This window comes from Drosophila novamexicana, unplaced genomic scaffold, assembly GCF_003285875.2.
Source record: "Drosophila novamexicana strain 15010-1031.04,08,12 unplaced genomic scaffold, DnovRS2.1 tig00000644-arrow-pilon, whole genome shotgun sequence".
NCBI classification, from domain to species: domain Eukaryota; kingdom Metazoa; phylum Arthropoda; class Insecta; order Diptera; family Drosophilidae; genus Drosophila; species Drosophila novamexicana.
In genome coordinates this window covers 2694660-2708028 of record NW_020824814.1, presented here as the reverse complement: position 1 = coordinate 2708028, position 13369 = coordinate 2694660, and the positions used below count along the sequence as shown (strand labels likewise).

General features: G+C 45.3%; 6 protein-coding genes across 8 annotated transcripts; 2 read left to right on the top strand and 4 right to left on the bottom strand.

The window, feature by feature from the left end:
* Positions 1–330: 330 nt before the first annotated feature.
* LOC115762767 (glutathione S-transferase 1-like) lies at positions 331–1197 on the bottom strand. Its single transcript, XM_030705114.1, has one exon. It carries the CDS (start codon positions 1112–1114, stop codon positions 455–457), a length of 660 nt encoding a protein of 219 aa, XP_030560974.1. The 5' UTR covers positions 1115–1197; the 3' UTR covers positions 331–454.
* A 799-nt stretch (positions 1198–1996) lies between these two features.
* On the top strand, positions 1997–3200 carry LOC115762830 (ras-related protein Rab-43). The gene is made up of 4 exons (XM_030705197.1): positions 1997–2348; positions 2407–2491; positions 2646–2902; positions 2963–3200. Exons 1-4 carry the CDS (start codon positions 2136–2138, stop codon positions 3068–3070), a joined length of 663 nt encoding a protein of 220 aa, XP_030561057.1. The 5' UTR covers positions 1997–2135; the 3' UTR covers positions 3071–3200.
* Positions 3201–3214: 14 nt separating this feature from the next.
* Positions 3215–4916, bottom strand: LOC115762831 (ADP-ribosylation factor-like protein 5A). Its single transcript, XM_030705198.1, has one exon. The coding sequence runs from the start codon at positions 4319–4321 to the stop codon at positions 3782–3784; it is 540 nt and encodes a 179-aa protein (XP_030561058.1). The 5' UTR covers positions 4322–4916; the 3' UTR covers positions 3215–3781.
* Positions 4917–5737: 821 nt separating this feature from the next.
* LOC115762827 (structure-specific endonuclease subunit SLX4) lies at positions 5738–9536 on the bottom strand. Of its 3 annotated transcripts, XM_030705193.1 has the most exons (6): positions 9454–9536; positions 8860–9365; positions 7882–8805; positions 7713–7757; positions 7591–7653; positions 7402–7513 (listed from the first exon to the last, which is right to left on the bottom strand). In XM_030705193.1, the coding sequence occupies exons 1-6, from the start codon at positions 9516–9518 to the stop codon at positions 7482–7484; spliced, it is 1635 nt and encodes a 544-aa protein (XP_030561053.1). In that variant the 5' UTR covers positions 9519–9536; the 3' UTR covers positions 7402–7481. The 3 variants fall into 3 exon arrangements, with proteins under 3 accessions (XP_030561052.1, XP_030561053.1, XP_030561054.1); XM_030705192.1 differs by having other exon boundaries at positions 5738–7653; XM_030705194.1 differs by lacking the exon at positions 7402–7513 and having other exon boundaries at positions 7713–7752.
* LOC115762832 lies at positions 9404–10063 on the bottom strand. Its single transcript, XM_030705199.1, has 2 exons — positions 9768–10063; positions 9404–9705 (listed from the first exon to the last, which is right to left on the bottom strand). Exons 1-2 carry the CDS (start codon positions 9890–9892, stop codon positions 9537–9539), a joined length of 294 nt encoding a protein of 97 aa, XP_030561059.1. The 5' UTR covers positions 9893–10063; the 3' UTR covers positions 9404–9536.
* A 201-nt stretch (positions 10064–10264) lies between these two features.
* LOC115762829 (major facilitator superfamily domain-containing protein 1) lies at positions 10265–12707 on the top strand. Its single transcript, XM_030705195.1, has 2 exons — positions 10265–10390; positions 10888–12707. The coding sequence occupies exon 2, from the start codon at positions 11023–11025 to the stop codon at positions 12457–12459; it is 1437 nt and encodes a 478-aa protein (XP_030561055.1). The 5' UTR covers positions 10265–10390; positions 10888–11022; the 3' UTR covers positions 12460–12707.
* Positions 12708–13369: the final 662 nt, after the last annotated feature.

Genomic DNA, 13369 nt, shown 5'->3' with positions numbered 1-13369 from the left:
AATCGTTATCAGGGGGCCACAGGTACGTGCTGTTCGCATTAATGAAGCGTCGCAAGTTGACAATTGACATAATTTCGCACACTGTCAATCGCTTTCCATTTGTTATTGCCTCATTTAAATAAGCCACAATCCATTTTCGATCAGCTTGCATAATGTCGTAGGCCTCAAAACGTTTTCAGCGTGCGCGAACCTTATTCAAATTGTAACGTCTGCGCATGAGTGCTGCCAGACAGCGCAAAGTTAGTGCAACTGCTTTCAATTTTAACGTCTGCACTGTATAGCGGCGCAGTGCTGCCAGACAGCGCAAGGTTAGTGCTGCACAACAAAGCGGCCAGTTGTAAACGATAACAAGCTAAGCAACGCATTGTTATCGATAATTTATTAGATATATATAAGTGCCATATAAAATACATATGTGGGGACAGTTGTTTGTATGTATGCAATAATGATCAATTTAGACAATTGTAAAAACGTCTTTTAGGATGTTGATGTACTTTTCAGCACCCTCGTTATTGGCCTCCTGATAATAGGGCAGCTCACTTAGACGTGCCAGCCAGGCAATAATCTTTGGATACTTCTCCGGATCGATAGGTAGCATGGCGGGCAACGAGGAGGCCGTTGCCGCACAGCAGAAATCGGCAATGGTCAAGGTATCACCGGTCACATAGGGCTTGTCAGCCAGGAACTTCTCCAGATGAGTATAGCCATCGATAATGTTGTCGATCTTCTCCTGGGGCACCTCAGATACCTGCTTATAGAAGTATGGCACACATATGTTTCTCAGAGACATGAAGAGCACACTGGCATCGAAATATAGACGCTGCTCCAAATGCGCCCTCTTCACCAGCTCCTTCGGATACAGCTCATCCGACTTGCCATACTTATCCACCAGATAGCAGCATATGGCATGAGAGTCCCAAATCAATGCACCGTTGTCATCCAACAAGGGCACAGTGTGCTGCGGATTCTTCTTCAGAAACTCCTCAGTCTTATGCTCGCCAGCAAGTAGATCAACATTCTTGTACTCATAGGGCAAGTCCAGGGCCCGAAGTGTCAGCAAACAGGCACGCACTGGAGGACTAATGTCAATGCCATAGAGCACTATATTCGACATGGCGAGACAACAATTGAGAGCACACAAAACAATCAACAATTGCAATCGGGGCGTTGCCGGCTACTGTTTGAGGCAGTGCAACTTTTGGGGCTTCATATATGCCGGTCGAGCTTTTTATAGAGCTCTCGGGCCGTCCATAGGGCGCTATGTACTATGAGAGAGCTTTTCAAGCCGCAGTCAGTAAATTAATTGAAATAAACAAAATTGTTGCCTATGTACACTCAACTAGTAAGTCATTCGAAACCCAGCTGCAACACTCATTTAATAAACAATTAAAGTATATACTGTGCAATTCCACTTAAATAAAACTTGTATATATCTTTAGCTACACGCAATTGAAGACTATCTCATTACTAGTGTAATATCTTATCAGTAGATGCATTAACTAAACCAAAAAGATAACGCTATACAAATGAATAAATATTTGCTGGGCGAACCAACGATAATCGCAATATGCTATACGGCTTATGCCGGACATTAGTTCATGCCAATTAACTTTTATTCAAAGCATTTGCAATTAATTGCATTCAAAATTTAAATAAAAGCGCGCCTAGGCAAAAACAGTGTTGCCAAATGCTGTCTGGGCAGTACTGCATAATGTCACCAACTAGCACACACCTGCAAGCAGCGAAACAGGCATAAACACAGTTCCGAAAATTAAAATACCCTGCAATGCATATAACAGCAAACAAAATGTTAAATATAGCTAAATTAAACATTAAAGTTGTCTGCAACTGTGAAAAATATGCAAATAAAGTGATAACTTAATATATTAATAGCAAATATTTGGGCATTTAGGACGCCAGCATTTTGCAACTTACCCGAATTCCAACGAAACGATATACCCACTGCAGCAATGTTGACAGGGCATAACAACACAGTCTTTGTGCAACGCATTTTCCTTACTATCAACCAATTAAAACAGAAAATTGTACATTTTCCATGCCAAACAATAACTAATTGCACAACAGCCCCAACCAGCAGACACTGAAGGAGCCGCAACGCCTCGTGTCTGGACAGAATGACGGCGCGCAATCCCCAAACATTGATGGCGCTGCCCAGCGAGGAGAATTTCGATTTTCTGTTCAAGATCGTGCTAATCGGTGACTGTTGCACGGGCAAAACATCCATATTGCAGCGCTTCAAGACGGGCAACTATGTGGAGCGGCACGGGAACACAATTGGCGTCGATTTCTCAATGAAAACCATTGAGGTCGAGGGCAAACAAGTCAAGGTAAATTGCCAATGTCACACACACACAGATTGAGTTGAACGCATTTGATTCGTTGTAGCTACAAATCTGGGATACTGCCGGCCAGGAGCGCTTTCGCACCATCACCCAGAGCTACTATCGTGCCAACAACGGCGTCATAATTGGTGAGTCGTTATCATGACCCGCGCGCCAATTGCCATGGCCCGTTGGCGATAAGGCGACGCCGCCGGCGCTGTGATTTTAATAGCCATTCCGTGGCACATTCGCCGCGCACTCTTATCAGAATGCTTGCTAATAATGTGCTTGTCTTTACAACAGTTTACGATATCACAAAGCGATCGACATTCGCCAATTTACAGAAATGGATTGAGGAGGTGCGCAGATATACGGCATCCAATGTGCTGATCATATTGATTGGCAACAAATGTGATCTCGAGGCGGAGCGTGAGGTGGACTTTGAGGAGGCGCGCCAAATGTGTCAATATATACCTGAAATTCTGTTCGTCATGGAAACATCCGCCAAGGAGAACACCAATGTGGAGGACGCCTTTCGCTGTCTGGCCACCGAACTGAAGGTCTGCTGCACACTAATCCATGTCCGTTTTATTAACGTTTTAATTGTTCTACTTTGGCAGCACCAACACGATGTCAGCAGCGTGCAGGCGGACCTGGACGACAACACCGTGCAGCTGGGCCAGAGTAAGCCGCTCAAGAGTTGCAGCAGCTCGTGCAATCTCACATAGATATCTCCAAACGATTTGGGTTTCCGTTTTTCTTTTTTTCACTTTTATTTTGTGATCATATTTTCGTGTGGCTATAATTTAGTATTTATATATTTTAATCGTGAAACTGTTAATTGTTTTGTGTGCAAACTTAATTTATTCATTTAACATGCATACAAACATTCACATTCATATTCATATTTATATATATATATGTATTTATTTTGGTGGCTAGAGTACAAAACAATCTCACACATCAAATGCAAAAAACGAATTAACAACGTCAATTACAATATGCATTCATGTTCAGTTCGTAACAGTAAAAATACGTCCAATTCTGTATGTTTAACGAAACAATTTTTGGAAATAAACTTGTTTATTTTATAAATTTATAATGGAAGTAATTAATTGGCTGCTTAGATCTTAACATTAGCATTATCTTAGTACACACATATTAACCAACATATATTTAATATTTTACTGAGGACTTTCGACATAAATCTGTGTGTGTGTGTGTGTGTGTGTGTAAACAAAGGAGTCTTTAAACTAAAGCACTGTAAAAAACATTGGCTTGGCTTTCTCAACATTCTCAACGCTTACAGATTTCGTTCGTATAATTAGATATATATATATGTATATATATGATGTCTTTACATTTTACAATTATATCAAAATTGATTCATTTGTCTAAATTAATTAACTATATACTAGCGGCGTCCGTGTGTGTGTCTGTCATTTGTTCTTAATGCGCTGCGCAACCCATTCGAGTCCCTGATACAAGCCCTCGCCCGTCAGCGCACAGCACGCCTGGATGTGCCACTGATGCTTCTTGATGGAGGTCAGATCCAGTTGGCGGGAGATTTCTGCGGCAGACATTGCACCCTTCAGGTCCTGCTTGTTGGCATAGACCAGCAGGCTGGCTTTGCTCAGGTCCTCGTGCTGTAGCATGCGATAGAGCTCCTCTCGTGTGACGGCCAAACGTTCCCGATCCGTCGAATCGATGACCATAATGACCAGCTCTGTGTTGGTATAGTATGTGCTCCAGGCGGCGCGCAAACTCTGCTGCCCGCCCAGATCCCATACCAGAAAGTGTATATTCCGCCAGACGACCTCCTCAACGTTGGAGCCAATCGTTGGACTGGTATGGACCACTTCGTTCATCAGAAACTGGTACAGTATTGTTGTTTTGCCCGCATTGTCGAGGCCAACCATTACCAGTTTGTGCTCCTCGTTGCCAAACATACGCCACAGCCGTGACAATAACAGGCCCATTTGAAATTGTTGTTAGTTTTCGCGCGCGGGTGTGTGGAAGCGAACGTATTACTTGTTAATTGGTCACCAAAAACCACAATCGCAGGTATCGCAATCTATGCGCATATATGCATATGTATATGTATATGTATGTATATGACGTCTGTTTGTGTACGCGTGTTTGCGCCTGTGTGTGTGCGTGTGCGTAAGCGTGTGGGTCGTTGTCGTTCACGATGCCTTTGTTGTTGCGCAGCGGAAGGCCAACTGTAAATTATGCACTCACACTCAGCTCGTCTGGTACGCACCACAACACACGCTGCACTTGGCCGTTTGTAAAATTAATTATTATTGGCTATTTTTATCACTGGGCAGACACTTGTTGTTATTGTTATTGTGATTGCACGTAGATTTAGGTAGGCTTTGCTTCAGATTTTGTGTTGAAACAACAAAAAAAAAATTGCTCACGATTTCAGCTAGAGATGTGAACACCATATCGATATATCGTTATAGCGATGCTGCGATATTTATAGCATAACCGACAATCGATAACTCCTTCAAATGGCACTGCTAACAACGATCGGCTTGAGATATTGTTGATATAAACATGTTTTATTTTTTTGGTAAAAATTTGAATGCTTGATAAATGTGGAATAGCCTAAAAACAAATTTCGCTAAGGTAGCTACGTCATCAGAGTGATAGTCGTCTTTTAAGAGCGGACAAATAACAGCTTTAGAAATATATTTGAATTCGCAACGTTCAAAAACCGTTCCATTAACCCATGTTGTCCATAGTTTTGTAGCGTATCTTTCATTTTGAAAGCCGACATATATACTTTAATATTTTTTTTTTCAGTTAGAACTTTGACATATTTTATAGTGCTTTAGTAACTTCTGAACAGCTTCGAGAATAATTTCAAAAAAATTTCAAGTTTTCAGCTTACGTATTGTTCATAAAATGGATGTCCTCGAAACATTTCTAACGTGCTACCAGTTCCTGACGGATCCCATAACAGATCTAGATCTGGATCTGGAGTTAACTGAGAAAATTGCAGAAAAATGTGAAGAATTTTTGAAAAGAAAGCAACCGGTTAAGCCGCGTTTTGTCAACATCGACAAATATACCAAAAATGAATTAGTTATGATGGACGAGCTGATACCCTCGCCGAATGTAGATCACATTTTGGAGTTGGCCATCGACGGGTTAATTGGCGACATTCATTTTTAAGTTGCAGCAAACAAATTTACGTATATTTCAAATTGTACAAAATGTATAGAAAAAATTTAATCGTTTCATAATTACAAAGGGCATAAAATAAAGCCCAAATAACATGTACAAAATGTATAAGGAAAAAATTACAGCAGAGTATCTAATAAATGGAGCACTCAAGAATCAATCAAACATTCCCATATTTTACAAATCTTAAAAAAAAGCGTAGGGTACAAATACGTCGTCTAGGGCCTTGCGTAGGGCCTTCTGGACTTGGGCTTCCGGATGTGCCGCTGGGCCTGTTTCTGGGGCGGCGCCAGCTCGTAACGGAAGATTATGCAGCGTCTGTCGAAGAAACTCTTGAGTTCCTTGGGCTCATAGCGCTGGCCCAGCTGCTTAAGATGCAGATAGATCTCCTGCAGATCGATGGGCTCGAAATGGAGCACACGCTCGTGCAGCTCGGGATTGGCACAGAGCAAATTGTGCCAGGCTATGTGCAGCGGCAGCAACGGCTGTGGCGTCTTCTTCGAGACATTTGTCTGCAGCACAAAGCACTCGAAGTCGTCGCATAGCGCCGGCGGCGCATCTTGCGAGAAGCGCAGCAGCTGCGCTCCGGCGGCGTCTCGAAATTGGAGAGCCGCTTTTGGCTCCGCTTCGTCGCTGCTGGCGAGTCGCAGCCGCCCGTTGTGGGATTTGCCAGTGCCGGCAGTGATGGGCGTGGATTTAGAGCGCGGCATGGTCACTGGCTCGGGCTCCGGTTGCGCTGGCGGCAGCATAATGGGATGCGTTTGATTATAAATGTATTCCAGCAATTTGACAGCTTGTTTGCGTTTAAGCGGCTTGATGCCACAATTGTACAGCTGCTGCAGCAGCTCCGCATCGCTTAGATGCACAAAATCCGGTTTGGGTGTGCGACAGACGCGCACCTCGTACACCTGACCATTGAGCTCCAATTGCTCCCAGGAAGTTGCTGCCTTAGCCGGACTAGGCGGCTCCACAGCTGCGGCAGACTGTGGCAAGCTCTCGGCATTGATCTCGCCCAGCAGCAGTTGATCCAGTCCACTTGGCATTGTGTCTATTGTTGCATCTTTGCTGCTGTTCTGGAACACCAGACGATCAAAGTCATCCAGTTCGTCAGCTGGCTCCGAAATATCGTTGAGCAGCTCTTTGAATTTATGGGCGCAGCTGCTGGAGTAGCGTTTTATTGGCACCTCCGGCGGGGTCTCCAAAAAGGATGCATCCGTCCAGTCTATTGGCACTTGGCACGCCTTGTCCGGCGAACTCTGCAGCTGAGAGAGCGTAAAGGGCTGCGAGATGGCTGCATCCAGTATGCCAAACTCGGCGCGTTCTTTGCTCAGAGCACTTTTGTTAGGCGAGCGCGAATTGCAGGATTTGCTTGAGGGCGTGGGTGAAGCATCCAGATATGCATCCAAATCCTCCACAGTCTTAAAGAACGGCACGCTTTTGATTCTAGTTAGAGGCAAACTGTTGCTATCATCGAGTGCCTCCCGATACGTTTTGTCCGCCTTCCAAATGGAATAATTGATTTCCTCATCGGAGAGCAGAACATTATCCTCCTCGTTATCCTCATCGCCGCTGTCTTGGGTCAAATCAATGCTCGCATCCGAGTGACTAAGGGTTAAGACAGATTTATCTGCAAAGGACTTGCTTCGCCGGCTCAGCGGACTCTTGAAACTCTGCTCCAGCTGAGCGGCCTGTTCGGGCGACTGTGTTAAGCTCCAGCTGCGCTGGAATGCATCTCGTGTGCTGTCCAATTGGCTAAAGCTGAGTATTGAGTCCTTGAAAGCATGTGAAGTTGTGGCCATGTTGGAAGATGAGGTGGGATTTGCTTTGGCGGAGTCATTTCTGCTCACGTTAAGGCACTCGTTGTCCAGCTGGAACTGAGTGCGTTCAAGGACTGCCTTATCCCGAGCTGTTTGATAGGCGTACTTCGCATATAGTTCCTCCGAAATTTCACAATCCGCCGCCTGGCCGCTTAAGTCCTGCTGCAATACATCGATATCTTCATCAAAATCTATGCCCGGACTCTGCGGAAAGATGTGCTGCTCGAAAAGGGATTTACTTGATGTGATTTCGGGTGAATCCTGCTCTTCGGTCAGGTCTATAAAGCTTGCTTGAGCAGGTGCTAGAAAGGGCATAAAGGATATTTTGTGCACTTTAAGAAATAATCGAGAAAATGCTCACCTTGAAGACTTCTGCGCTCCGCTTTAACATCGTGGACAATCTTCACTAAAAGCAAGAAATTCTCTTTTTTTAGTCAGTTATTAATAATTTTCTTATATCTAGTAAAGTCTTTGCCCAATAAGCTTCGGCAAACCCAAAGATAGATGTTATTGTTCTTGTTTTTCTTTACCTTCATCGCTGGAGTACACCTCATAGCTGTTCATCTCGCACGAGCTTATGTTCCTATAGACCTTTAAGGAAAAGTTTTGCATCTCAAGAGCAGCCGCCGTGCTACATGTGGCAGGCGTTTCACTCGCCGGCTCATCATCATCTGAATCCGCAAAGAGATCGGGTGAAATGCAGCGTGTGCTTTGCGTGGGTAGACTGAGCATAGCCGAGGTACTGGGTTGAAGGTTCTCCTCGCTCTGTTTCGGCATCATTCTGGCACGCTTGTCGGGCGGCTCTTTCAGCGGCGAATCGCTGTTTAATGAGATTTGCACTTGATCAACTGGCAATTGGATGTTGTCATCTGCCATTTGGTTAGCTTGCTGCACAAGATTTTCAGCCAGCACTTGACTAACATCCTGTATCATATTATCGGCCACCAGCTTTTCCAGCTCATCCAACTCCTCCTCCACTGCACTAGCACCAAAATGCGCCTCCAGCTCTGCGTAGACCTGCTGCAATTGCTGCTGCCGGCGCTGACTCGCTGCGCTGGGTCGCTTGGGCGACAGATCGCGTCCCTGTATGGCCGACCAGCTCTTCAGCAAGTGATGCGCCGGCGTGCGACTAACTTCAAACAAATCCTGCACATAATATGCGCTCAAGTTTGTTAGAGGTTCGGCGCTGGGCTCGTGCGTGATGCGGCGCTCAGCGGAAGCTGCCAATTGCAGCAGACGTTCGCTGATCAATTCGAAAGGCGGCTGCTGCTCAGCGCTTGGCAGCTTGGTGCGCACCTGTTGCGCCATCAGAGCAGCTACCTTGGTCTGCAGCTTTTTCTGCTGCGCCTCCGGATTGCGTAAGGTGAGCGGCGTAAATTTATTGGCCCATTTGCAGCGTTTGCCGCGCTTGCCCGGCGCACCAGGCAACGCAGCAATGGAGAACAGGTTGTAATCTGGAAGAGCTGACAAATTAGAGACTATCGAAGGGCTGCTCCACTTGGACTCACCCTCCTTGGCAGCTGTGCGAAAGCCGTACTTTTGCAGCTTACGGCGTACATTCTCCGTGGACTGATTCGCTTTGTCATCGAGCAAATCGAGCACTTCCTCGCGCTCGTCCTCTGTGTCTTCCAGCCGCAATCGGCCATGTTTCTCTGCCTCCGATTTGGACAACACCAGCGCCATTTCAATGTCATCGGGACTAAAGTTATCCGCCATGCAATGCTGCGCCGTGACCTCCGCAAAGAGCTGCTCGTTCCGCAGAAAGTCGCTAATGCTGGGCTGCTTCTTGCCACGTCCGCCGCGTGCCCGTCGCTGAGGTGCACTGGCCTTTAGCTTGGGCGCCTTTTTGGGCTTGACCACATCTTTGCTGGGCTCAACGTCGCGTGCTTTTTTGCTCCTAGGCTCCGCCAAGAGATTCTCCGGCTCAGCAGCTGCGGAACTGCTGGAACTCTCCTGGGTATTGAAATATTCGGAGAGCGTCATGGGCGCTGTGGCCTTGCTGCTGCGCGTGGAGCTTTAAGTGGTAAAATAAACGAGAGTTTTAGTAAAAGTCGAACATTTTATTAGTTAATAACTAAAACACAACTAAGTGAAGCTCCTACCGCAGCTTTGTGTTCGCGGGTTCTTGTAGTTTCTTAAAGTTTGCACGGCGTGTTTGTCTGTCCATTTTTGTTGTTGTAGCTTTTTAGCGTTCCGTGCGCAATTTCTCGCCCTCCTCAATGGCTTCTCGGATGAACTTTGCGGGCCGCGGCGCAGAGAAGTCGAACAATGCGTGGCGATCTTTTTCCTGCTCGGTGACTGTCAGCAGGTCCTTGCACAACCGCTCGTTGGCAATGCGTTGCATGGGCGTCAGGCTAGACAAATGGATTCAATTGTTGATCAACAATGACGCAGAGCTCCCTTCACCCGAACTCACCTCCAAATCCCGAAAAGCACCGAACCGGCGGCAAGTAGAGCGTAGGCAAAACGATTACGATATGTAAATGACGGTGTGCCGTGTGTGCGTCTGGGTTTACGCTTGCTTGTATCAATTGATGCCATTACCGTGCTGCCCAGCTGTCTCTCTATATCGCGATTATATAATTAAATACATTTCTTGTGCGACAATAAACATCTAAACAACAGTCAAATGATGAAACTCTAGCTGACCAGGGCTGCACAAACACAAACTTGGAATCACAAGCTCAATACTAGTTTTTATAACTTACAAAGCTGACAACTACTACTAAAGTTTATGCGCTAAGTATTTTGCTTTGTTTTACTAATTTTTTTACTTAATAAAACCATTGATTTCCATAAGTGGTACTTATTTAAGAAATATGTTTCCTGCAACCCTGGCTGTTACCTAAAAATACCCGCACTGGTAACGATTACGTTATGGAATGAGTAATTAACGTTAATTAGCGCAAAGCGTAGGAGAGAAATCAAAATCGCATTTAGTTTTATTTGAACGCTAATAAAGTTCAGGTGCTACAACGGCAGCTGTGGTGCCGTGCAAGTGAGTCGTGTGTAATAGAAAAATACAAAAACACACACGCTGTAAGTGAACTGTGAAATCTTTGATAAGGCAATGTAACAAAAACTAATGCGTAAACTACTACGCAGGCGAAACAGCATCTCGAAACGATAGACAAAGAGTACAGAGTACAGTAAACAATATAACGAATGAGATAACAAGTAAAGCAGACAAAGCAAAAGAGTTGAAAGAAAAACACGCACACATATGCGCAATTGCAATGTTGTATGTTGCGTGTATGTGTGTGTGTGTGTGGCACCAGATACAACTGTAGTTGTATACCCTGGTGTAAGGGTATTTGAATTCTGTTATGCAGTGTGTAACGTAAGGGACTCCAAGTGCTTATATACTTATATTCTGGTACAGCAGCAACTTTTACTATATAAAGAAAATCTAATCAGCAGCGGAGCACTTTATGAAATAGTTTCTATAGCAATAAAAGATTAGAGCACAATAATGTTATAGGGTATTTAAACATCGATGTTATATAAATAATTTTGGATTTTTGTTACTTTTGCAGAAATCAGCGAAATACGAAAACAAATTCGATATCAATATATTATAAAAAAAGAAAATAAACGCCCTTTTTGCTGCGGGTCACAGACGGCCATTATTTATCCATTCAGTGCAAGTGTGTCTAGTGAGCCGCTTGGTCATGGCTCGCGAAGATGAAGAGCGCATTGTGGACAACGAGGAGTCGGCCCAGCCCGAGGAGACCACAGCGACGGGCCCGAGTCGCGGACGCGAGGACAATGAGCTGGCGCTGCCCACGGGCGGCTGTTGTATGCCGTCGAGCACCTGTCATCGGTTCCAGGCGCTGGTCTTTATGTGCCTGCTCGGCTTTGGCTCGTACTTTTGCTACGATAATCCCGGCGCACTGCAGACGGTCTTCAAAAAGGATCTGGACCTGAGCTCGACCCAATTTACGCTCATCTATTCCATCTACTCGTGGCCCAATGTCGTCTTGTGCTTTCTGGGCGGATTTCTGATCGATCGCCTGTTCGGCATACGCCTGGGCACGATTATCTATATGCTCATACTGCTGGTGGGTCAGCTGATCTTTGCCAGCGGCGCCATTATCGACACCTTCTGGCTGATGATACTCGGCCGCTTCATCTTTGGCATTGGCGCCGAGTCACTGGCCGTCGCCCAGAACAGCTACGCGGTGCTCTGGTTCAAGGGCAAGGAGCTGAACATGGTGTTCGGCCTGCAGCTGTCGGTGGCGCGTTTCGGCAGCACGGTCAACTTTTGGGTAATGCAGCCCATCTACGATTATGTGAGCAAGTTCTATGAGAGCTATCGTGCCCTTGGCGTCGTCCTGCTGCTGGCCACGCTCACCTGCGTCATGTCGCTGCTCTGCGCTCTGATACTCGGCTGGATGGATAAGCGGGCGGAGCGCATAATGCAGCGGAACAATAATCCGTCGGGCGAGATACCCAAACTGACGGATGTCTTCACATTCAAGGCGCCCTTCTGGATGGTCTCCCTGATCTGTGTGGCCTACTATGTGGCCATCTTTCCGTTTATTGCGCTCGGCCAGAAGTTCTTCATGGATCGCTTTGGCTATACGGCCGCACAGGCGAACACCGTCGACTCGCTGGTCTATCTAATTGCGGCTGTGTCCTCGCCCATCTTTGGCTTCATCATCGACAAGCTGGGTCGCAATGTGACCTGGGTGATGAATGCCACGATTACGACAATTGGCGCACATGCGCTGCTCACGTTCACCCAGCTGAATCCGTATGTGGGCATGACCATTATGGGCCTCTCCTATTCCATGCTGGCCGCCAGCTTGTGGCCTCTCGTTGCGCTCATCATACCCGAATATCAGCTGGGCACCGCCTACGGCTTTTGTCAGTCCGTACAGAATCTCGGCCTGGCTGTCATCACAATTGTCGCCGGCATCATAGCCGATCACAGCGACGGCGATCATACCTGGGTGCAGCTATTCTTCATGGGCTGGCTGACCATAGCGCTGATTGCGACCGGCGTCATCTGGGCCTACGATAAGAAGCATCGCGGCAATCTCAACATGACGCCGGCACAGCGTGCTATCTTTGTCAACTCGGCCAACTATCAGAATTTTGAATAATCCCCCCCAACCCCAAGCACGTTAAATGTTATTCCATTTGGAAAATTGAGCTCCATGCGGGCCCTATCAAATTTTTACGATTATCTTATGGCTGAGAAGTAGATGAAGTGAAAGATCTTTGAGACAATGTGATGAGCGGCCCGTCGAGTCGCAAAATTGGTATTTACTAACTGGAATTGTTTACAAACACACACACACACACCTACACACATATATATATATGTATATTAATTTTATGCTATGTATTTTTAGAGCAATTTATTATTAATACAATTACTGCATGTTTATTTTGTTCGTGTAAATGTTTTACGGCTTTTAAATATTGAAAGCAAAAACTCGCGTTTAAGCAAAATGTTTAACAATAAATCATTGATATTCCATTAAATGTCTTTAAATCAATGTTTATATAGATTCATAATGAAATAAAGCCTCGAAAACTCGAATTTTTAATGCATTTTTTTTTAGCTTGCGTAATTAACAAGTTTTGCAGCAGATGCTTTCCGAGAAAGAATTTTTTTTAGAATTTTTCGCAAGCTTTGATAAGGGGTTGGTAATATAATATGCATTATATGGATGAGATTTTATAGCCTTGTGGATCTTTGACATGAAGTCCAGTTAACTGAATTCGCGGTTGATTGTCTCCAGAATAATATAGTCCATGTTCCACTAATGTTGAAGGCAGGCTCAAGATGGGATTTAGCTGAGTTTCCTTAAGAAGTTTGTCTATAAAGTCCTTGTTCTAGTCCAATTGTTCCTATGGCAGCAGGCGGATATAGTAAGAGAATCTTAAAGAAGAATCCTCCTCATTTCTTGGAATCATACTGAGCGCTATAAATTGGCTAGGCTACAAATATATCTGTACTTCAAGTAAACCCTTTTCAAAAAATATGTTCCCATTGCAGCTATATGA